This window comes from Patiria miniata, unplaced genomic scaffold, assembly GCF_015706575.1.
Source record: "Patiria miniata isolate m_02_andy unplaced genomic scaffold, ASM1570657v1 HiC_scaffold_22, whole genome shotgun sequence".
NCBI classification, from domain to species: Eukaryota; Metazoa; Echinodermata; class Asteroidea; order Valvatida; family Asterinidae; genus Patiria; species Patiria miniata.
The window spans coordinates 6,442,693-6,468,575 of record NW_024037061.1 but is presented as its reverse complement, the minus strand read 5'-3'; the positions used below and the strand labels follow the sequence as shown (position 1 = coordinate 6,468,575).

Below are 25,883 nucleotides of genomic sequence, written 5' to 3'. Positions count from 1 at the left end.
TAAAATCAGTAGTACGTATAGAGAAGACGATTAACTGTACAAATTGTTATTTATTTGTTGATTGAATCTACGAATAAAATACGAAAATACGAAAAAAAGGTTACACCTCTATGTTCCGACACCCCTATGTTCCGACTGCACATATTCCTATTCCTAACCCTAACCCTAACCCTAACCCTAACCCTAACCCTAACCCTAACCCTAACCCTAACCCTAACCCTAACCGGGAGTAACACAATCTAGGTTGTCGGAACATAGGGGTGTCGGAACATAGAGCAGTCACCGAAAAAAAAGCGGGGGAAAATCACTTTTACGAAAGAGGGCGAGGGCGTACTTTTTTTTTTAAACGGGCAAACGCACAATTTTGTCCTTACATTCCATTTTGTTTTACTAATATTTTAAAACAGAGTTGGAACGTCTTTTCTTTGAAGTAAATCCGGCAAATGAAAGGATGAATTAAAATGTATTAAAAATGTACAAGGGGAGGAACAAGAATAAAAAGAAAATGAGTAAATTTGAGTAGGCCCTTCACAATCAAATTTTGTTTCAATTTCAGTTGTCAAAATGAACATAGCAATTGCCCCCTTTTTTAGAAAAAAACACACGCCCATAAAGGGAACAATAGTTTTTTTAATTTGACATGTAAACATTCTTCCCACCCGCACCGTTTCACTATTATTTAATACTGGATTGAAGAGGGAAAAAAAGGTTTTGGGCATAAACAGGTAACCCAGACTGGCTCCCGGTCCATACATTATTGATTCTGATTTTGGGGCGGGACCGAGCCGAAGGCCAACGAGAACGGAAGTTATTTCCCGTTAGCCAATACACATGTAATTCGAAATTTGTAAATAACTCAAATGGGCCTTTTTTCCGGTCGATGTCTAATTCGAAAGCACTTTTATATATCTATCTATCAGAATAATAACATTTTAGAAAAGGAGTCTATTTTTCGGGAGTTAAACTCGAAAGTGCCACGGGGAATACAACTTTAACAAAGTGACAAAAACTAAAACCTCAGAGCACAGCACAGGCTTTACCGGTGTGAATCGAACCTAGAACATTAAGAACGAATGAAGATAACCATCAAGTTTATCTTCGGTTCGAACGTATAACGCCCTGAATAGGCACGAGGATAATGTGTGTGGGTGTGAGCTTGTCTTACATACGCAGTGTGGACTTCCGAACAAAAGACGTCCACATAATGTAGGTAGCAGCGACGAAGTGTGGACTTGCCCACGTCCACACAGTGTTTCCCCATTTCTGGAAAACAGGTTTAGAGGCATTTTTGGGTTAGGTTTATCGGTAGCAGAATGAAGAGAAACACTAAAGGGAATCAGTGAAAAAAAATTGGGTTGTAAGAGTTTTCACAGTTTGAGAAAAATGAGTTTTTCCACTGGTGTTCCTTAACTACACGAAAAGAAAGGAAAGTCCACACTAGGTATGTGAAACAAGTCTGGGTGTGTGGGTGTGTGTGAGGGGGGGGGGGGGGGTGTCATTATAGAAAGACAGAAATTACAAAGGGGGAAAAGAGCACCCTGAGCGTCAAAATGGCGTTCAGACCCCCTCTTTTGCAACACCGACCGACTAATCGACGATCGACCAAGGACTGCAGTGGTTCTTGTCCTCTTGTGGCGCAGGATGAGGAGGAATCATTCCGCTGAAGTTTTATAGTAACTGAAACTTTCCCCCAAACACTTACATTATACTATAGAATCCTGTCTTTCAATAGTCATTTGTCGGGAAAATTCATATACCATATTGTATGATCCCCGAGTGTAGAAATTAAGTTATTCAGGTTTAGATCGATCTTAAAATTATGTTTCCACAGGAGCCCTCACATTAAAATTACATGGAAATAAAATTGAACAAAGAAAATAACATTACAAAAGTAGAAAAGACATAACACTTAAACTTTACACAAAACATATAATATAAGTAGAAAACTAACAGGTGAGTGGAGATAGCAATTTTAAAAAAATACTTTTTGCATATTCATACTAAAAAATCTGCATAGTAAAGAAAGAAAAAAATTCTTCTTGATGCTAAACATTACATGGAGTCCCCTAACAGACCTAGTAAAAAAATCACGTTAGGATGAAATTCTGCAATGATAAAAAAACAATGAGAATAAAACAGCAAAATATTATAGTATTCCCAAATTACACATGTAAAACAAAATTAACATGCTAAGAAAAAAATGGCTATATAAAAATATGCAATTTCATTCCTGCAAAAAAATTGCATAAAGTCCCACCCAATACATGTAAACCTAGCCGAAATTCACATGTAAACAAAAGAATTACCCATGAATACCAAAAATGTAGCTTTATACTGTTACATTATCACATGCCGTCCCCTCAGGACTCGACTGACTAAAAAAAAACCCTGTTTAATTAAAAATGTGTGGTTTGAGGTTAAGTTTAAAAACTGAAGCTGAACTTTATGAACTTTGCAACAAAAAATGCCAGTCGTTGCAAAAGGGTTTATTGTGCCGCCCAACGCCTTGAACAAGCACTGCGTAGATATCCGTAAACTGTGTACAAAAAGCGAAATATTTGCCGTTTCTTTTTCCCATCTCTACATTTTTTTCTTCTGACAATTATTAAGAGGCGCCGACGTGTCACGATGAAATTGCTAGTTGACCTTTAAAATCATAATCATATCGTGTCAGGTTCCTTTCTCTAATCTCTTGTACCATAGGTGGTGGGGATGAGCCAATTGTTTTCACTAAAGTGAAATTGATTAATTTTCGGGACAGATTTAAATGAATTAAACAGCGCTGGAACTTAACTTGTTGCGGCTCTTTTATTTCAGTATTTAAAATTGTGAAGTAAAATTTGCTATCCAAGTTGTTTCTTCAGAGGCTGAGACAAAAGTGACTGGCCAGCAACTTTTCCATCCCGCCTAAACTTTCTACTTCTAGAATGTAAAGAACCAACCCTACGTCTCATTGGCCCATAGCCAGGCCTTGCCAAGTGTCACAGAACAAGAATTCTTATTGGCTGGTTGCCCCTCCAAGCCTTCTCAGCAATTGGTTAAAATTCGTGGCTGTTGGTTGGCTATTCTCCTGTTTACAGGATCTCACTTTTGTCACAAATTTGTCAATAGGGTTTCATGTACAAAGTTCTTCATACGAAAGTACAGTAGGAAATGCATTCACAGTGATCGAGATGTGTGCATGAAGTTAGCCTACATTTTGCACAACACATAAATATAACCAACAGGAGAAGATCAATGGAAATTTTGCTGCTTATAAATAATTTGATCATTTAGTGATAAAATTGAATATCCCACTAAAAATTCATGGTCGGCGTGAATAGCGCCCTCTCAGAAAACACACGGAACAATCTAACTGTTGAGGGCGCTTTTGGGTCACGTCCCCGGAAGTATTACAGCTTTGCGATTTTAACTCCCCAAGTAACACTGTCACTGATTCTTTTTTAAAGGGATGATAGCAGAATATTGAGGACTTCGATTTAAGTTTTTACATGGCAGAACCAGGGATGGCTACAGCGGAATCATTGGAACAACTCTTCCCAATTCACTGGGCAGTGTGGCACAATGACATTGGTAATTTGAGCAGATTGCTTGAAACAAAACAGGTAAAAATATCCCCTATTTTAGGCTATTCTGCTATTCTAATGTAATACTCAAACATTCATGACATTATTGTCAAATTTCATGTTTGTCTAATGATTGATGGTGCAATCATTAGACAAGAGTAAGACTTGATAAGTTGATTTTTATTTTGTGCATGCAAAATATGGCTGTTCCGGTAGTCGTGTAGACCTGTGAACGTGGCGTTGTAAACAACCCCACGACGTTGGTTCTGGCATGTCTGGTGTCATTTTGAAACATTTGATGTCATTTTATATTTTGAAATTGATCCGCGACATAGGCTATAATCATGTATAATATTAGTCCGAAAATTTGGGACTCTCAATACTGTGTATGAGAGTCCCAAAACTTAAGGCATCCATATTGTGCAAAAGTTTGTGCTGCATAATAAAACCAGTGTGAATCAAATGTGCAAGCTTCTTACTCACTACAGTTTCTTCAATAATCCCCAAAACTTCTGCCCTGCAAAGTTGCTGTTGTGAGCATTGCATCACCAAAAAATCAGCGTTTATTTCTAATTTTGCAGGGAGTTATCGAAATCCAAACGCGAAACATCACGTTGATGTGTACTGCAATGCATTGTGCAAAAAGACTCCTCAGCTAACACAGTTTCATCGTGTAGACAGCGCCCTCTTGTTGATCTGAGTGAATGCAGAATGTTTCATTTTTTAACAGAGGGCGCTATGTTCATTTGGCCATCGATTAAAAAACAAGTAAGCTGCAAGGTTCTTCCTACACCTACCCAGAATACCTTGGGAAACACACCACCATTTCTAAAGCATGGAGAATGACGTGGATGGTTTTTGAACTGTCAAAAACTTGCCTTAAAATTGGATTTAAGGTCTCAAATTTTGCAGGTGACATGCTTGCAACTTAAGCATTTTGATGTATGTGTTGTGTGGGCATTAATTAGCTGAATGGTGAGTAAAAAAACGTCAGTAGTAATTTTGCACGTTTTTATGCACTCACGGTCCCAGTCTGGTATAATATTGCCCTATTGGTTAAACAGTTACAAATGTACTTATTACTTTATTAGGCTTTCTGTGAATTTACGCGAGTGTTGGATCTTTCATTGCCAAGAAATTTGATGAAAAATACAGCACAACGAATGTGTTCAAAATAAGGGCGATCGTGAAGTGTAGGGCCCCTGTTTTGTTTTGATCAAATTAGAGTCAAAAATGTTTTTATTGCTCAATAATTACCTTTACAATCAAAAGCAGACTTCTCAATTCTAATGACACCAGTTTTGCAATTTTGAACAGATTCTTGTGGTAGAAATCACGATTTTTCTGTGCGGTTTGTGCCTTGCGATTCAGCGCGCCGTGCGTGCTCACAGTACATCGCACGGTTATCGCCATCTTTATTTTCGGGTTGCGTGTTGTCGCCGCCCTGTCATCGTCATTTTACCCCCATATTTCCCTCAAAAAATCAAATACCTGCCATCTACCTGTTTATTGAGAATGTCGCCAACTAGTTTGGTATGTATTGTAGGTCCAATAACTTTAAAGTGGATTTTGTTCCCTTATAGGAACTGGGACTTACACTACACAATCGCCAAAATAAGCACCTTCGATGTATCGATATTAATCAATAATCCGATATTGGTTTGATATCGATATCGCCGATATCATTTTTAAAAATCATATCGAAATATTGAAAATTTTGATATTGAGGAATAATATCGAAGATATCGAAAATTTCAATATTGAGGGATGATATCGACAGTATCAAAATGCGTATCAGATAGGCCTAATCGTTAAAATAAATCTCAGATTATCTCCCGTTTGTGGTTTTACTTTGTGTTAAACGTTTTTGTTTGTACCGTAATTTTCGGAATATAAGCCGCGGCTTATACGTTGATTTTGCCCATGAAAATGTTTACTGCGGCTTATACACAGGGCGGCTTATACGCCGAGCCTTGAAGAATAAAAATGAAATTCACATGTGCATTTAATGTACTGGTATAAGAAGAGATATGTTGCTGAAATGAATTATAAATTAAGAAAGTCATTAACAAACCGAAACCACGTCTCACCATGGAGCAAGGAAATTCCTTGCTCCATGGTCTCACGTAAAGGTACCGAGCGGTAAAAAAGTACGGTGATGAAAGCTGTCTTCGACACTTGCCACCAGCCGTACGTGATACTGGTACAGTGCAGCAGCGATATGCAGGCATGCTTTCCCAACAGCGGACCACACCATTTGTGGTAACAAAGGGGTGTTCTTTCTTGGGAACAATAATTACCAATATTTTCGCTGTTTAAAAAAAAAGAAAAAAGACCACTACAATTTTTATGGCGTTCGAAACATTTTTTTATTACATAATCAGTTGTTCAACGTCACAATATATTTTGTTTTCTTGAAATGTATTCAAGAAACGATGTAAAACTCAAAAGAGGGACTAAATCACCCCTTACAAAATTAATGGAATCGTCTATTAAAATGTCGGCTTCGTTTTGACTATTTCCAAAGAAAGTCACGATCGAAACTTGAATTTTTCTCGCAACTAATCGCAACAATTTGATAAGTTTTGAGGTAAAAACGGACCTGTTTATTCTTAGGACAAAACAAATCAGCATCTGTTGCCACAAAGCAAGATTTGTAGCGCTCCAGTCAGACAACACACGGTGGGTTTCATACTCTCTCACGTGCTGTGGGAAAATGTTGTCATTCACCGGCGTGCGTGGCGCAGGCTGCCGGGCTATGACGGGGCAGCCGGCAGCAGTTCCCGGTGTTTATTTCTCATCAATTCCCATAATTGTTTGTAAAAGTATCAATTGTAAATGATTTGATATAACTTTTGTGGTCCTTTTAATAGCTTCTGTAGTGTGAATGGAACTGGTTCAGAGCATTTTGACTAGAATTTGGAGGCCTTACAAAATTGAAACCGCAGCGGTCGGTGCGGCTTATACGCCGGTGCGGCTTATACGCCGACTTCAAATCTTAATTTGCAGATTTTTGCGTGCTGCGGCTTTTACGCCGCGCGGCTTATATTCCGAAAATTACGGTAAGTGAGAAATAAAACATCACAACATGCAAAGCGGCGACGCTTTGTGATTTGCGTTCGCTGGAATTTGTAGTCTCCAGTATAATGCAAAACCTCAAAAGAAGCTGCCCTTTTTTTTCGCTTGGAGAATTTCCGTTAGGCCAAAAAAAAAAAAAAGTCGGTCTCTGGTCAGCGCGCGCGTCGATTTTAATCATGGGCGTCGATCTTTTTTTTTTTCCAAAATGTTCCGCGGTAGCTCCAACAGCGCCCTCTATTTCCGCACCTCCTCAATTTTTTTTACCAAAGAGCACCAAGGAATGGGAAATTGCACCAAGGCAAATGATCGAAAGCATCAAGGCAAATTATGGAGGACACCAATGTACACCAAAAAAGCAAAATAGTACCTACCTTGTCTGTACAATCCAAGCTTGAAAAAAAAAAAAAAAAAAAAAAAAAAAAAAAGCCGCGTGGCCGCATCAATTCCGGAACTCTGGTCTGACCAGACACCGAATATTATTTTTTTTTGGCCTTATCCGCCATATATATTTTCATAAATTCTCTCGCCAGTAATGCTTGGTGCTGTGGTTGATGAAACTAATTGATTGAGCATTGCGCTCTGGAAAAGGCGTGGGAATTGATTTGTATATTTTTGGTGGTGTAACTTTGAAGAAGTTCCGTTGTTCATATGTTCTCAGACTGTGACCTTAGGTGCTGAAAACGATGCCAAAGAAGATCAGGCCAACTTTACTCACTGGCCAGCAAATTTCTCCCTAACCCTGCTGAATCCAACAGGATCCAACTATGTCACATACCCGATGGAGCCTGTTGGATTGAGCAGTTAACCCCTTGTGTACATTCCTCATGCAAAATGTTGGATTCAGCAGGCAACTGAACCGCATTATAACACCATGTTGGACTCCGTTGGATTCACCAGACGACTGAAAATAAGGCACAGTGGATTAAGCAGGAAACTCCGGTTGGACTCTGTTGGATTTAGCAGGGTAGTCCTGAGGACGTACTTGGGGGTTTAAATTAGGAGTAATATGGTAGTTGGCCTGCGAAAATTACTTCATCTTGGTTATGCCGTAGCCTCCACAAAAGCCTGTTTTAAGCATTTTTTACAAATCATTTTGAGGGTTAAAAAACAGTAAATGTCCACATTTCATCAAGGTTGCCACTGGGGGAGGGAGATTAATTACTCTTGAGGTACAAATCAGCATTGTTAGTGATTTGGTTGAAAACAATTAAAGTTACTGAGCCAAACTTAATTGCTGTTAAAATTGCTACTTCATGTATTATACATGTACCCAATTTTTGGAATCTTGCTCTTTAAATCTTAAACAAATGACCACACTTTTATGATTTTCTTTTGATCATTGCATGCAGGGTGATATTGAAGCCATTGACCCACATGGCCGGAGCCCACTGCACCTGGCTGTGACCTTAGGTCATCTAGAGAGTGTACGCATCCTCCTACGATACAATGCACAGGTCAACATTGAAAACAAGGGTGGCTGGAATGGTATGCCCAAGAAGATTTATGGCTTTTTAAGGCACAGACCAAGTTGCATATAGTTTTGGCTGCAATGGGAGATTTTTGAGGTCCTTTTCAATTGTTTGCCGTTTGTGTCATGTTTAACCTAATGTGCGCATGTTCAAGCTAATGTGCGCATGTTTAAGCTAATGTGCGCATGTTCAAGATGATGCGAACAATAGAAAAGGACTGGTGTGTTTGCTGCCACCAAGCGTTCCAAAACTCTCCCATTTAAGATATCTTTTGATGGAAGCTTTTGAGACATTAATTCAATTTGATTCTAGTTTTTGAAAGAATTTTCATTGGGTAGGTGAGAAATTTGAAGGTTTTATGTTTATTTGTAATCATTGGGTTTGCTCTCCATTGATCAGGAGGTAGTGGGTTCAAATCCAATCCACTGCAGCACTGAGTATACATGTACAGTGTTGCAATCCCATTGTTAATAATACAGTGTGGATATGCTGGACAATATGAACCAAAGTGATCACCACTTTTTGTTCAAAGTAAGGTTGAAAAGAAAAAATTGATTGGAGATAGATTTGAATCTATCATCTCTGGAACAAATTGGTCTGCTTGTACAGTAGTTGGGGTTAAATGTAAAATGTAGCCTAATGAAAATCTAAATTGGAGTCACTGGGTGAGTATTTCTCAGATCATTGACCCCACAACTCCCTAACAATTGTAAGAGTGTTCTAAAGGAAGGATCGGTCTACTCTTTTGTATGCCAACTCTTCAAACAAAGAGTGGAACAGCTACATGTACATGTACCATAAGAGTCTTGAACTTATGAGTATTCCTATCAGTTGCCCTCTGCCTATTCTAGGTCATCTTTAGAGTGACCAATTCCCCATCCTCGGGGCTCTGAGGACTGAATGAGAACCAACATCCCTCCCTAACATCTTGAAAAACATGACACAAATCCCACTGAAGGGTGAGGCATTGTTTGGGTGGGGTTTCGAGCATGAATCATCACGCAGTGTTTTCTTGTTCTGTTATGTAGCTTTACAGGAAGCCATTAGCACAGGGGATCCGGAGATAGTTCAGATAGTATTGCAGCATCGTGACCACCAAAGAGCAACATCTAGGATCTCAGGAATACCATTGCTGCTGGAAAAACTCAGACAGGTCGGTCTTATTGAGTCATTGATGTAAAAGCTTATTTCAGTCCTCCCTCTCTGGCTGGCAATTTCAACAAGGCCAGCCCAGCAGTCAAAATAAGTCAAGTGACTGTTTTTAACAGTTGAGTGCTCCCTGCCTTCATAAAGCAGGATTAACTGGCTGTGATTGTTTTAAAAACCTGATATGCTTTGACTGTAGGAGATTTATAAGCCAGCTGTGCCTATCAGTTACCTGCTTTTATCTGTTGATGGAATTTGACTGTCACAGTGCCTATAAGAAATATGAGTTGACTGTTGGTGACTAGCCTGTGTAAAAGGCATGACAGGGAACAGGATTGAATTGAACAAAAGGAGGGTTAAAGTAGGCCTTCCTGCTAAGCACTTTATCCTGAACTCTCATCATTTTACAAAAGTTCTGCTGAGACTGTTTGACTTTCAGAAGAGTTGCAGGTCTTAGTAGGTTGTTTCCAAATTATAAATACACGTATGTCTATAGGAAGTGACTTCACAGCTGCTTCCATAGGCACGTGTGTTATTGCTGGCCAAAGCCGAATAAATCAAACACAGCCTTACCTTCAGCGATGCTTGACATAATAACGTGTTCAGTAAACCATGATTGTGTGTTGATTGTTACAAAGAATATGTAGCCCCAGCAATTTAATATTGTTACATGTGTTATCATTAGTGCTATTAGTTAAAGACCATATTTGTTATTTATAAATGCCTGATTTAATGCAGCCTTTTGTAACTTCTTTTCAGGCACCTGATTTTTATGTGGAGATGAAGTGGGAGTTTACAAGCTGGGGTAGGTATCACATATTCCATTTGATTAGTTGTCTCCACAGAGTTATATAATGTCCTTTTCTGCCTGCTCAGCAAGGAATATCAGCACCCACAATTTCTCCTAGAAGAGTTTGTTGAAACTGCAGAAAGTCAAGGAAGAACCATCGGTTGAGTAGTGGTTGATAAGTTAAGTACCGTCTGGCTTCACACTAATATGTATGGGAATCATCCCTAAAGGTGAACTATCCTCAAAGATCAGCATGTAAGCTTTTGTTTCAAACATTCAGCTGAACATTCTGATAAGCTCATTGCTCAAAGCTAGCGCGCCGGCAGGTTCCACATGCGCGCAACACCAACGCGCGCTCAATGAATGCAGTACGATATCACCCTTATTATCCAGACGCGTGGCCGTCCTAGACCAATGAAATTACAGTATCCAAGCACATGATATAACAATGATATTTAGCGCACTACTTCGATAGGAGAGTTGGTCCAGAGTAGTTGACTAGACAAGTCTAGCCATTGTTGACTAACGTTTGCTAAGGGCCCATCTCAATTCATATGGGGGAGGAGTTCTGGACAAGTTGCAGACATTGTATCGGGTATAAGTTGCAGGATTCTGAACAGCTTCCCTAGAATCTTCCCGCAATGAAATTATCAGTAATGGTGAGTTAAGCCGTTGCTAATGAAAATTTCCCCAGAACATGTCCAGGACAAATGCAGAGCTTGTTCCAGACAAAGTAAATGATTTTGCCCGCAACTTGTCCGGAACTTGCCCGGATATGAATTGAGATGGGCAGTAAGAATACACCGATTCATTAAGCCCGCCCCCATGGTGATGTGACCTATCACAGCCGTGATGTCTGATGCAATGATGCACCTGTTAGGATCATGCAGTGTGGTATTTGGGAGACGCACATATGTTTTGCCAAGGTGCGCAGTGGGCAGGACTTAATGGAGTTCTATTTAAAGGATCTTGATGTTCCTCATTAGACACTTTTTGTTTGTTTTTCAGTGCCGTTAATGTCGCGTATTTGTCCACATGATACCTACCGTGTTTGGAAGAGTGGACCTAATGTTAGGATTGACACTACACTCATTGGATTTGACAACATGACATGGCTAAGGGGAAGTCGTAGCTTCATCTTCAAGAGTGAAGGTCAGTTTTGAGTGAGGTTAGGGGTGTCGTAGGGGTGGGGGGGGGGGGGGGGCTTTCACACACCCCTTATTTGTTTTTGTTGCAAAATTGTTCTTTCAGTCAAGTTGTGTGTCTGTCGTGGAGTGTCATGGCCTAGCGGTTAAGAACACCGGACTCATGTTCTGGTGTTTCAGAGGCAACAGTGACGTGGGTTCGAGCCCGCCGGCGGACACTTGTGCTCTTAAGCAAGGCATTTAACCATTATTGCTTCGTCCTTCGGATGGGACGTTAAGCCGTAGGTCCTGTGTGTTGTATAAATGCACATAAAAAAACCCAGTAAACACTTATCGCTAAGAGAAGGGGTTTGCCCCGGTGTTTCTGGCCTCCTGTATAAACTCCCACGTGGAGTATTTAGGAGAAGAACCAACCAAGAACCAAGAACAATCTGCAATGAATAGTGCCACCTATCGTCCAATAATGTCCAGTTGCATCTGCTGTGAACATTGCCCCATTAGTCAGATGGTACGCAGCATTCCCCATACCCCTCCCCCCCCCCCCAGGGACAGAGAAAGCATTCTTTATAACCTAGACCAGTGGTCTTTCAGCAATCTTGTCACACCCACCATTCCAATCGTTATGGAGACACCTGTGGGTGAGAGGTTTCATTGAGGAAGTTTCTATTCAACCGACCAAAATTATGGATCAGGATTATGAAGTCTGGTTAAGAAAAATTTCACTTATTCAACCCCATTTTTTTTTTTAATGAATTGTATGCTTATTAAACAGAGGTGTAAACTTCTTGTGGGTATATTTTAAAAGCCTCAAATTTGTAAAACCAAACAACTGGTTGATTTTTCAGATGAGTGCAGTGCAGGAATGATTTTTTTAAAAACTAGACAGGTGTACGAACGTTCTTTTTTAGACCAAAAAAGAAGCATTATAATTTACAACATATTGAAAACATTGTGAATCTATAACTTTGATAAAATTAAACATTTTGACTTCAAGTTTCGTTTTGATCATGCAGATAATTGGGTAAATTCAAAAACAGGAGTCTGTGATCAGACTAATTGGTGTTTGGTACCAAGATGTCCACATACAAAAAAACCATGAACTGATGAGACTTACATGCTCTATTCGACTCAGTAAACATCTTTATTTATGTATTGATTTTCTTTTCTCTGTACGTTACTTTTCACTAAAGATGACCACAAATTCCAGTTCATGGAGATTGATCATGACAAGCAGGTCGTCTACGCCGAACTTCTTGAACTTCAACCTCATCATGACCTCTCACGTATGCGACCTGCGGAGGAAGCCATAGCAACCAGATTGACCTCCTCCATCACCAACACTTTCATTGACACCGATAAGATTGAATTCACAAGGTCAGTTTCATGACCTCTAATTGCTGTCTCATTGTAATACATGAACATCAATTAAACTGCTGCAAACTGCTCAAATCAAAACGTAAGTGGCCTGATATTTCTGAAGAAGGCCTTGCTGAGGCTGAAATATCAGACCACTGTAATTTTCATTACCCAAAGTACAAGTTCACCACTAATACATTTTTGTAGCAGCACATTGAATTTCTAATTCTAAAACAGTTCACATAGTCAGTATTGTCGAAGTGATATTTAAAATTGTTTTGACACATCACCAATAATGGATGTTTTTTTTTATTAACCATCATCAGATATTTTCCAGAATTTTGTTAGAATGAGAACATATTTGGCAGGAAATCTGATTATATGAAATTTATTAGAACAAAATGAATTGGGTTTTATTTCATTGTATTAAATCTGGAAGTCTCAACATCAGTGTTGTCAGTCTATTACAGTCGTTTTCCTATTTCCTGATCGTTTTAAATGAAAACCTACATCTTTTGGATTGGTCTCCAACACTTTTTCATCCGACGAAGTGCGTTTTGAAAAGTAAAATGTAAGCTGCTTCTTGATACACAAATATCTGTTTGATAAAATGTCTAGAAAAGGAATTTTGGCCAGATATCCATCCTGCACTTTGACATGTTCGGATGGTTTGTAGAAAATCACAGCAGCCGCAAATCGATGATAAATTTCCTCCTCGGTATGTCACTCAGAACTTGTGACTTTGAGCATTTTTAGTTGTTCTTCTACAGTCGTATTAACTCTTGCATCAAATATTTGTATATCGATATAGGTTGAAGAGTTTAAAATATTTGAAAATTTGCCAACGACGGGACGTATGTTTTTTTTACCAGTTCTGGATTGTGTGTGTCCGTACGGACCCAACTACACGCATGTAATGGATTTTATGTCACATGTGTGATTAGTCAAAGGTGTATCGATCCGTGGCTTTGCACTGCAGATGAAAGTTTCAAAAACATTTGCATTAGTTCTCTTAATTTAAACTGTATTTCGAAAAATTTAATACTTTAGCAGAAAATCTGCCTGACTCGGGTTGGTTCTGACTGAAAAATTTATTTTCTTGCATGATTATAAATTTTGTACACATGAACATTTTTTGACCCAATCCAGAATTGTTTGAACCTATCCGGAATTACAGCGTGTCCCAATAAACATTGTGCATGAAGAAATCGCTGATTTTCTCAAAAGTTGGTCAGACTAGCTAATCAAATATTTTAGCATTTTCAAGCCTATGGTCTTGTTAATAATTGGTGAAAACATCAAGAAAATCCAGTGTTGCAAACCAGAGATATCTTTGATTTGGTAAGGCTATGTAATTTTTGACCTGCACAATGTAATTTCCACGCTTAGTATATTTATTAGGTTATTGGTATGTGTTACGCAGTGCTTGAAATATTGCATGGCCTTTATGTTGCATTTGGATGCTCTCAGATAACATTTTGGGAACATAACATTAAATAATCAAATCTAAAAGCACGTGGTGACTGCTCTAATTTCAAATTACTCGAGCATCAATGTTGTATCTATGGAGACCCTTTTGACGTTCTTTGTTAACATGCTTAACCTATTGAGCAAATCAGTGACTTCTTTATGCACAATGTTTATTGGGACGCTGTACATTAGGAAAACTGGCATCGTCACTTTTGATGTCCCATATTCAAAATTAAAAGAGCTTAAATTATTTGCACATGGTGTTCCGCAAACCTTTCATGTATCTGCACCATGCAAAGCCTCAAACCTTACTTAGCTTAAATTTGGAACACAGTTTTGTAGTATCTCTGTCACTCAAGGTTAATTATTAAACCCATTTCACTTAAATTTGTGGATTAGTTGAGCCAAAAGCAGCCTGAATGATATTCGCTATCCAGAACTAGGAAAACGACTGTACATGTACATTGTATTAACCGTAACCATCCAAAAAGTACTGTTTTGTGGATCCACATGACACAAACTTTGCTTTTACTATTTTTATGACAAAATATTTCGATTCATTTTCAATTTCACTACGTAAATTTGTCAGTGATAGATCCATACATTTTAAAAGGTAATTTGTGATGTCACAATTTTAGTTATCAGGTTCTCATACCATGCAACCACTTAATCCAAATAAAAATTGCAAGGATTTCAAAAATACATTTTTTTAAAGCACATTTATTGAATTCTTTCAATAAGAAAACAAACGTTTCAGTGTTTTTAATATAATTGAGCTATTTTAATTCAACAATTTACTCATGAGCAATTCAACTATAATTTAACAATTAAAGGAACGCTTTTAGTTTCCCTAGATTCAGTTTTTGAGTTTGAGTTTTTGAGAGGGCACTGTAACCAGTCAAAAATGTTATCATGTAGTGCCTGATCAGGCTTTATTTACAAGGACAGACAATAGAAAGTCCATGGTGTGCAAATTATTTTTACCTAAATTCAATAACTGTTGTCTGTCGATTTTGTAATATGCTTTCATAAGCCACAATTCTTTTTGAAATGATCATTTTTAAATCCCACAAAATCCATATCTGAGTACTACCGTCCGCAATCCTTCCCAATCCTCAGAAAGGGTTTGATGAATTTTGAAGAATCCAGGAGGGTGAAGACTAAGTAATCTCCATATTGTATTCATCTTGTCTACTTCAGACTCATACAAATTTAAAAGAATGGAATTGAATTAACTTTATTATGCCTTACGGGAAATTCTGTTTGGCTTTTTACATCACACACAGTAATTAGTACATTCAAAATCAGTGTTGCTAAAAGTAAAGAAAGAAAACTCAAGTGTAGCAAAAGACACTTAAGACTTTTTTTTGGACATTAAATCAACCACAAAGCCGTTTTTCGTTAGTGTGTTTAATGTTTTTTTACATGTACTTTTTCCTAAAATCTTATTTTTTTCTCCTTTAGGAGCAAAGCAGGTATATGGGGCTGGCGACATGACAAAGTGGAGACCATCAACAGCTACGATTGCAAAGTGTTTGCTGCGTCCAACGTCCAGCTGACAACCAAAACAAGATCGGAACATCTCACCAGAGAAGACAAGGAGAAAAACAAACAAAGTGGGTAATTTACGGCAAATATGAATGGAACTTTGCATTATGGTAGGGTTGCAGTCAAGTCTGATCACAGGTCTACCACAAGACAATCACAAGTAAAAGAAAGAACATTGACAAAGAAATGCATTTCATTTAGGTAGCTTGGAATAAAATGGATGCTGACTTGTACTTGCTTGTGAGGACCATTGATGCATTATATGGTGTCAATTTTAATCATTGTTTTAACCGTCCTATGCAAACATACATTCTGTGCCAAGTAGTCCTTGCAGTCAAAATCAATAAAGTGACTGTTTTCAACAGTTAAGAGCTCCCAGCCTACATAAAGCAGGATTGACTGCCTTGGACTGTTTAAGTAACTTGATACAGCTATGCTTTGACTCCGGTTGAGTGATAAAATAGCTGTGATCACAACTTGCCTGCTTTGTCTGTAGACCCAGTTTGACTAGTCACAGTGCTTGCTTGACATCTGATCTGACTGCTGGTGACTAGCCTTTGTTAAAAAGTGTAGCAGGGGAAGTGGAAGTGAATTTTCACTGTTTGTGACTGTTTCAATAGCAGGAGGGTTAAAGATATTGCAACACCCTAAAATCTGTCTATGCACACATATAAGAAAGATAAGATACATGTAAATGCATTTATTATTGTTGTATAAACTTGTGGCTAAAACCATGTTTGCTGCATGTGGGTTCATAAACATACACACTTCATTCTTTGCTCTTAACTCCAGGTACCAGTGTGTTTACATCTCCACTTCAGTCATTATTAGGTGTTGCCGAGCAACAGCAGGAAGAAATATCAGGTCAAGGGGTGAGTGTGCACCACTGTGCATCACAACCAATAAGAATGTGTCATTTGAGTCACATGACTGTCAGTAACCAATCATGTGTGTGGCTTGCAAAGGTGTCATATTTATTTTGTAATTATAGCAAAGTTCTGTTGTGATGGACATCACTAATACTTCAAATTTGTGTTTATGCACTGATAAATTCATGAACTCATAGTGTGCTTGGGTGGTTTTGGGCGCTACAGAGAATAAGACTAGGCAGGGTGATTTGGGAGGTACAGTGAATAATGGGTTATTCTTTGTGTAATTTACAAGATATTTGCAATAGTTGCATTCTAGTGTGCATTAAGGGTTTTAAGAGTTAAGGGTTTAAAATAATTGTATTGAATTAAAATCAACTCCTCACCAGTCAGTCACAACTCCGATACTCCGTCGTCCAGTCTCAACTCTCAACAGAGTTGTACTGATTCAAGTCAATGGGTCGTATGTATAAAACCTAGCATTTGCTTTTACTACCTATATTTAAGCATTTACTTGCATTTGTATGAATAAAAATGAAGCAAATGCTTTTACCGGAAAGCATTTGCTGAAAGCTAAAAGTATTTACTTTTTACTTGTCAGCTTTTGCTAGACTAGAAGTGTTTGCTTCATTTCGTATGAATAAAAAGGAGTAAATGCTTCAGATTTCAAGTATTTACTGGTCATTTTTCAAGGCTGGGTTGGGGCAACCTTCAAAATATAAAGCAAATACTTCTGCGCAAAAACTGCTGCATTTATTAATATTAATCGCGTCAAAATTAACACAAAACATTAAAAAACTACATATAATACCATACACTGTATTTTTCAGTAACGTGTATGCGAAATTTAAATATTTTTTTATTATTGATAATTTTGCATTTTGTTCACAATGTTAGCTTGTTATTAGCGTGAAATTCAGCACGACATAGAATGATTAAGGATAAATTGTATCCAACGGCACCCTGGGGACTGAACAAAATGAAATCATTTTTTAGTTATCAGGTCACCAATCTTTGCAAACTAATATTTTTAATATTTCAATAAACAAAACTCTTTGTGTATTGAATGTAGGTATGATTTTACCCACTTTAGTCATGTCTGTGATTTTTGTGCAATGGTGACGTCTACAGGACACTGTGGACCTTTACAATTTTTATAAATGATGAAAGTATACTTTCTGTATTCTGCAACTGGCGAAAAGTGTCATGATTTTTGCTGGATTTGAGAATCAAATGTACTACTACATGTACTGTACCGGTATGCATCACCTTGAATTGGACTATTACCCTCCGTGTAAACCCTCCGTGTGTGTGCAGTTTGTACACACAAAATAAACCCTATTGTTGACAATCATTCGTCCATGAAAGCAATCCAACAGTAAGAAGCACTTGCTACCTGTTGTCTAGTAAATGCTGAACAGTAAAGGAAATCTTTTATTCATACGAAATCAAGCGTTTGCTTTTCCTTAATGCTTGTACTCCAAAGTAAATGCCTTTTCTTTTTGCTTAAACTTCCTAGCATTTGCTAGTTTTTATACAAACAACCCATTGCCCGCATCATTCAATAAGAGGACTCCCAAAATGAAAGAGCGCATGTGTACAGACTAGAGGGGGTACTGGTATTGATATGCTGGCGACGCATATATGCAGTAGGAAACCCCTTGTCTTGGCTGAGCTGTGCAGCGACACCGATGCAGCAATATCACGGGCCGTGCCAAACCACTTTTCACTCGACACTTCTTGCCAACTGCAGTACAGGAAGACAATGCCAATGCGTGATTTTTGAATGCCGACTTACACACAGGATTTTGTTATGCTTTTTATGGAAAGGGGACCGAGAGTAATACGATGAATTTAGCGAAATGGCGACTTATAAACGCTAACTTACAATATGGAAATGTATTACAGACAATCGGGACTTAAGTCAGACGGCCAACTTGAGCGATTTGACGAGTTGTACAATGTCAACTTGGCCAGAGTTTACTATAAATGCTGAACAGTAAAGGAAAACTTTTATTCATACGAAATCAAGCATTTGCTTTTCCTTAATGCTTGTACTCCAAAGTAAATGCTTTTACTTTTTGCTTAAACTTCCTAGCATTTACTAGTTTTTATACATACGACCCAATGACTCGACTCGAGTCTGACTCGTCACAAATTTTGGTGACTCGACTCGACTTGAGTCACTGCGAGCAAATGACTCGACTCGACTCGAGTCCCTCATCAGAAGACTCAACTCGACTCGAGCGAAGGCTAATAAGACTCGTGTACCAAAAATAAAAGCACAATTTTTGGAAAAATATTTGCAATGAAATACTAAGCAAAATTTCTGTTTACGTCACTTTGCGAATTCATTATGGTACAGCAGCCGCTTGTCATGTACAAACATATAAAGTGTCACAAACTCCCACTTCATGGTTCTGGAACGCACAAAATACTATCAAGGTACCGGATTTACGCACATTTTCAAATTTGTTGTTACATCATTGGCTTTGGGCGATTTCTTATAAAGCTCTTGGATTCGAATACCGGCTAAATTTATGCCCACCTTTTAAAAATTAAATAAATACATGCCTACTTTTAAATAATAAGAGACACTTTTGTGTTATGCAATTATTTGGTTTTGTTGTCTGCGATCAGCGGAAAAAATTCTAGACCCAAAGCAAAACCAGATCAGACCAAAGTTTCACTTCTTGTTAACTGTTAGTGATAAAAAAGACTTGCTCTCTTGTCTTTATTTTGTTATATAGTGTTCAAATAATTGTGACTCAAATTGACTCAAGCTACATATTTGACTCGACTCGACTCGACCTTCTTGACCTAATGACCCGACCCAAGTCACTTTTTTAAAATGACTGGACTCGACTGGATTCACAAACATCAGTGACTTGTTACAACTCTGACTCTCAAAACTTTGATGTGTCTTGTTATTGACGTAAGGTATGATTTGTGATACACTTGACAGGATCAAACTATGCTTGAGGGCTAAATCCTGCGCAATTGTATTATTTATACAAATTGCATCTCTGTTTTTCAAAACTCATAAATTTGAGATGTATTTCCTAAATGAAATAAACTTACCAGAATGGAGACTTTAAGAAAATGTAATGAAATAAATTTTTACTGAATAGATATTGATGCAGTTTGAATGGATTTTCTGCCCACAGACAGACGAATTGTCGATAACCAACCCAGTCAATCCTACAGACATCAGGCCAGAGGAATACTTCAATGCTGACTTCGATCTGTCTACCCGAGATATCGGCAGACCCAAAGAACTCGCAACTAAAGTACAGAAGTTCCGAGCGACGCTTTGGCTGAGTGAGCACCATCCCCTCTCACTACAAGAACAGGTATGAAGCATTACAGACTGCTGTTTGGCAATGGGATTGTAAGAAATTATCTGTTAGTGTTTAGTAAAAATCATGTTGTTCATTAATTTGTTTGAATAACTTGGCGAACGAAGTGAAGATGTAATTAATAAAGTAACTAGTACATTAGTGTTTCGAACTGCATTATTTTGGTTGTTGTTTTTTATAGGTCTTGCCTATTATTGATCTAATGGCTATCAGTAATGCCCACTTTGCTAAGCTGAGGGATTTCATAACGCTGCAACTCCCCGCTGGATTCCCTGTCAAAATTGGTGAGTTAGTCTGTCGGTCTATCTGTCCATCCTTCTGGATAGTTATCGGACATTTGATGGTACTTCTAAGTATGAGGCTAGGGGTACTTTGTTGGAACTTTAAAAAGTTTTAATTCCTGAAAATCAGGCAAGATTGATTGATCATACTAAATAGTGGCAAGTGATATATTATTTAAGTGTTATAATATTATTTTGTGTAGCCTGCAGCCAAAATTGATCACATTCATTTTTATACTCAAATTATTTCCTGTATTTTTTTGACCCTTTTTGGCAGAAATTCCCTTATTCCACATTTTGAATGCCTCCATCACGTTTGGCAATCTCTACGCTAACCGGGAACCTGTGAACGGGGTTACCAATGTCGTAGTTGAGGACCTAGCCAATCCTGAGGCCAAGCAAGACGACAGTACGAGGGACAATGATGCAGACAAAGACACAGATGAGAGTGAGGCCCCCATGACAGTCTGCTCAGTTGATCCCTCGGTGTTTGACGTCCCCCAGGGGTATGGTTTGTACCAGACTGGGGAGGTACGGTATGGGGAGGATGAGTTGTTACAGCTGGCCATACAGCAGAGTCTAATGGAAGGCAGTAATGAGGAACAGGTAGGAATACAACCATCTATGGTAATAGGCTCATCCGTGTACGGTAGGTACAGTAGTAGTCTTGAGGGAAGTTGTTTTCAGCAGGGCTATTCATGAGAGACGGTACGGCTTTGTACCGTGCAACTACATGCTTGTCACTTATTGTCCCGATAGAGGGCATTTTAATCCCATCCGTGAACCTGGCTTGGTTGATGAACTGCATGCAAAGCTTTCCAATGCCCAGTTTCTTTACTGCAAACTTGATTGCATCGTCAATGCAGTCTGACATTTTTTTCCCACCAAATGACGCTTACAGGACTGCTAGGTGTACAAACGTGGCTTGGAAATAGCATGCAGTACGTACAGAAACTAGACCAGTGAGCTGTCCAAGGTGTAGCGACATGTGATGCGCGTGTGCAAATGCACACAAAATTCTGCTCAGAATTTCCCAAGCAGAAATACGAGATTCCCAAGACGTCGTTTGCGGCTTGTTGGCGTGTGTAAAGGCCATCTGCTTTGGTGAATCACTGCACAGTCCACTAACCCATGCATGCTGAAACACTGCACCGCAAAGGACATCTCCGAACCAATACTACACTAGCTGGGACTTTGGGACATACATTGAGTTCACAATCTTAAATTTGTGGTTTGTTGGGGACTTATTTTACTTTTACTCCTCTTTAGAATGTCCCCTGAAGAGTACGGTAAATTGATTTTACTTTTTTGCTTAACAGATGGCCATTTTAGATTCAATGGGCAGAGAACCATCGAGACGGAGTGTTGAGGACCAACTGCTTGACAGGTGAGGCAATGGGTGATAAAGTAATGTCCATGGTGTTAGGATGGGGTGTGGGGGAAGGGCCTTAGCGATATATAGGGGCAGTCTTGATATGCAATGGGTGATAAAGTAATGTCCATGGTGTTAGGATAGGGTGTGGGGGAAGGGTCTTAGCGATATATAGGGGCAGTCTTGATATGCAATGGGTGATAAAGTAATGTCCATGGTGTTAGGATGGGGTGTGGGGGAAGGGTCTTAGCGATATATAGGGGCAGTCTTGATATGCAATGGGTGATAAAGTAATGTCCATGGTGTTAGGATGGGGTGTGGGGAAGGGTCTTAGCGATATATAGGGGCAGTCTTGATATGCAATGGGTGATAAAGTAATGTCCATGGTGTTAGGATGGGGTGTGGGGGAAGGGTCTTAGTGATATATAGGGGCAGTCTTGATATGCAATGGGTGATAAAGTAATGTCCATGGTGTTAGGATGGGGTGTGGGGGAAGGGTCTTAGCGATATATAGGGGCAGTCTTGATATGCAATGGGTGATAAAGTAATGTCCATGGTGTTAGGATAGGGTGTGAGGGAAGGGTCTTAGCGATATATAGGGGCAGTCTTGATATGCAATGGGTGATAAAGTAATGTCCATGGTGTTAGGATAGGGTGTGAGGGAAGGGTCTTAGCGATATATAGGGGCAGTCTTGATATGCAATGGGTGATAAAGTAATGTCCATGGTGTTAGGATGGGGTGTGGGGGAAGGGTCTTAGCGATATATAGGGGCAGTCTTGATATGCAATGGGTGATAAAGTAATGTCCATGGTGTTAGGATAGGGTGTGGGGGAAGGGTACGTCTTGGCGATATATAGGGGCAGTCCTGATATGAAGAAGCTTGGAATGACTCTTGTTCTTTTGCATGGTGGGAGCACAGCCAAAGAGTTAAGTTTTTGGTCAAGCGATGTTAGTTATAGGAAGTCATGGACACTTTAGGTACTTCTAAATTGTCTTATTTACATGTAGTTCTGGTTTGTTGGCCTCAGTGGTTCTGGATGGAGAACTGAATGATACCATGGCAACCAATGAAATCTTGAGTGCACAAGGATGAGTTTTCATTGGCTGATATGAGCTCCGTGCACAATTAACCCTTCAACGGTTACAAAGGGAGAGTTGGTGAAGACCATTGGGCGAGACATTCAAACGCATTACTGACAACACATAACGCACATGCTTAGATGCTATAGTTTTGTATACATTTAGAATACAATTGGTGGTGTGCATACTTTGCACCGTCCCCCACTGGAGTTCTCAAAAGTGGTCAAATAGTGCCCTCTATTATTCGCGCATGGAGCCCATATCCCAGCCTGTGCCTAGTGGTGTTCTACTGTTTACTGTTCATCTGTGATAATTAATTAGTGTTCTGTTTTTTCTTTGTGATTTCATAGAGCAATTCAAGAAAGTTTACTCTGCAGCCGACCAGACGGAGATGCTCCCTCTGAACCGACCTCTGACCCAGCCTCTGATGCAAGCTTTGAACCTGTCACCGTGACGGCTAATTCCATCCACCCCTCTGACAGGCCTCTCCCAAGGCCACCAGTAGAGGGCCCTGATCAGCTTGAGCTGGCGCTGCAGCTGTCACAGCAGGAGATGATGGAGGCGGAGCAACTGAGGAAACAGGAGGAGGAGGAGCTTGCCATGATACTACAGCTGTCACTCACTGAGAAATGACATCTCAGAGGACACACCCATGTGCACATCTTGGGAATGGACTCTGCTTATGGCCTGCTTGAAGTTGCTTTCCCATAGATAAGATGTGCCTCTCCGTCTTGGACAAGGAATGAGACACTCCTGGGATTTTGGTAAAAGAATTGTACGTTACCCCAACAAAATTGGAAACGTTTGAATATGTGACCACACACACATTATTGATCAGATTTCTGAATATACATTTCTGAAAATGTAAATTATCCTCGAATTGAACAATTGAATGCAAGTATGTTTTACCCAAGATTTATGACTGTTGTACTTGTACTCAAGAAACATAAGATCAGGAATCACATATAAGTTTATGAGAAATATTTTCACATTTTAAAAAAGTTCTTGAAGCCTGATTTAACTCTGTGTGTATGGAATGCCAACATGTCGGCTTGAAATACTCCCACTAGAAAAGATGACTTCTCGACGCCGCAGCATATTGTTTTGTTCCGTCTAGGGCTGTGTCAATAAGCCTCTGCAGTAGTGCTTTAGTCTTGATGGTTCATTTTGCACATCAGCCAACAAAACGTGTGGACAAATCACAGAGGACTTTTTTTACCACAAATGCCATGGATGTATTTATTCATTCCCTCCCCATTTATAATTTTAATTATGTCTGTATATAATATGTACAGTGTGTATTATCAGATTATAGTCTTACTAGATACGTTTACCAAAACCCTGAAATTTGTTTTGTTAATCAAATATACATATAAATGTCATGGAAGTTGTGATTGGATTCATATGTGTAAGGCATGCAGATAATTTTTGTCCAGAATGTTTACAATAAAAAAGTACATTTTTTTTATCATTTCTAGATGGGTTCTTTTGTTGTAGTTTAGCAAGTTTACATGTTGTCATTAGGAGTTACATGAGCTTTGACTTCAATAATGAAAACGATTATGAGTTTTCATTTTTTAGATCCGTAAACTTGTGCAAATTAAGAGAGAGTATAAACAGTTCCTATTTCGTTTTCCTTGCTGGTGCTCTGTTGAAGTACATTGTGCATGAATAATATTGGTCTTTTTTCCGTCTTTCGTGTTCACAGAAAATCTAGGCTCAGTAATGGCTTAGACAATGAACTGAATATGTTGTTCAGTATTTTTAACATTTGGTTGTAATTTCTGTCCTATCCTTCTAGCTGTTTTATAAGTTTTGCCTCACTTGATCTATAACGTTCACTTTTGGAACCCACATAAAATGGGTGCCATTCCAAAGATGTAAACATTTTTTGTCTTTTTGTCCATGTTAGAGCCATTGGTATATATTTTCATTAGTTGTCATGAGTACATTTTATGGCAATTTCCTTGAAAGACCTTTAAAGATACTTCACAGTTCATTTTATTAATTCTAGATCATTGAAAATTTAGTGTGTCACTTATCGACTGTCTAGATCTGTTGTTGTACTTTGATGCTGTTAGAGCTCTGCTGGATATGTGGGTCCAAGATGGGGGCAAATAATGGCAACATTATCTATCATTGCGAAGTAAGCCAAGACATTTGCTAAGCACAGAATCTACTTGCTTAGCAATAGCAGGTTACCAGCCAAAGAGTCATATTGCTTTGGATTGATTCTTAGCCGAGTTTTGCTTCAATAGCAGACAAATTGAGTAACTTCTATAAAAGTTACTGGATAGGTTACTACATTTCCTATATATCCTAGCTCCATGAAGCTGGTACATGGGGGACCTGGCACACATCTACGTTTATGTGTAAATGTTTCCAAAGTAGAAGTTTAAAGTTTACCATTTACAAAATAGTAAGGGTATTTAGAAACAAGGTGTATTGTGTCCACTGTGTGACCCATTGTTCTCATTTCTTAAACATTGCACTTGTTATTGTTACAGCGCCCTCTTGTGATTGAGCTCAAGAGCTATTCATGAGCAGACTGCATGATAAATGTACGTTGGACTTGCCAATTCTGTCAAAATTTAAAAGTCAAGTTTTGTTTTAAGAACAGAACGACTATTTGATCCTGGATCAGTGGAAAGCTGTCACTTTCCGTCCTTGGACATGAATCCAATTGGATTGATAAATGCAACCACAATGTAGTTGCAAAATAAGCAGCAAGAATTGAGAAGATAGTCACAGGAAATTGCAGGCAAATGTATTTGTACACATTTTATGTGATGTCATTTTGACCCTCATGTTAGTACACGTTACACATTAAAGATCTTTGAATATTTGTGCTGGTAGTACATGTACATACATGAATATGGAGGTTTTTTGTCGGTCTTCTGTTAAACATTTAAGTGTTAGAGGTTATCATTGGTTACCCTAACGGGATGGTTCTGCAATACGACTTGGGTCAAAAGTAGATCTGCGCCATGAACTTTGAATGGTTCCATAATAATTTGCACCATGACAGCAGGGAGCCCTACAAAGATGATACCATTGTGAAAAAGTTTGTGGTACATGTGTTTGAAAGTCTTACCCAATAGTGAGGTCTTGCCATATCGACTCTAAATCAGCTGTAGAAAGTTTATGCCTGCATTACGTGCAAGATGTGACATTTTTCTGTGAAATGAGTTATTGAAATTGTTGATTGAAACTTTTGATTTGCAAGACTGTATCTTGCATGGAACTTATTTATACATGTCACTGAATAGAATGGATTCGAGTATTAATGGTTGTATGATATTGAATGTAAATCTATCTCCATCAAGGATATAAAAACCACCAGATAAATGGAA

The 25,883-nt window shown here is 38.8% G+C and overlaps 1 protein-coding gene across 1 annotated transcript; it reads left to right on the top strand.

Annotated features, from left to right (window-relative positions):
* Nucleotides 1-3,350: 3,350 nt before the first annotated feature.
* On the top strand, nt 3,351-25,883 carry LOC119730952 (ankyrin repeat domain-containing protein 13D-like). The gene is made up of 13 exons (XM_038204020.1): nt 3,351-3,605; nt 7,994-8,129; nt 9,142-9,266; nt 10,019-10,064; nt 11,058-11,201; nt 12,385-12,568; nt 15,485-15,636; nt 16,361-16,440; nt 19,605-19,790; nt 19,978-20,080; nt 20,355-20,683; nt 21,397-21,464; nt 22,881-25,883. Exons 1-13 carry the CDS (start codon nt 3,492-3,494, stop codon nt 23,161-23,163), a joined length of 1,950 nt encoding a protein of 649 aa, XP_038059948.1. The 5' UTR covers nt 3,351-3,491; the 3' UTR covers nt 23,164-25,883.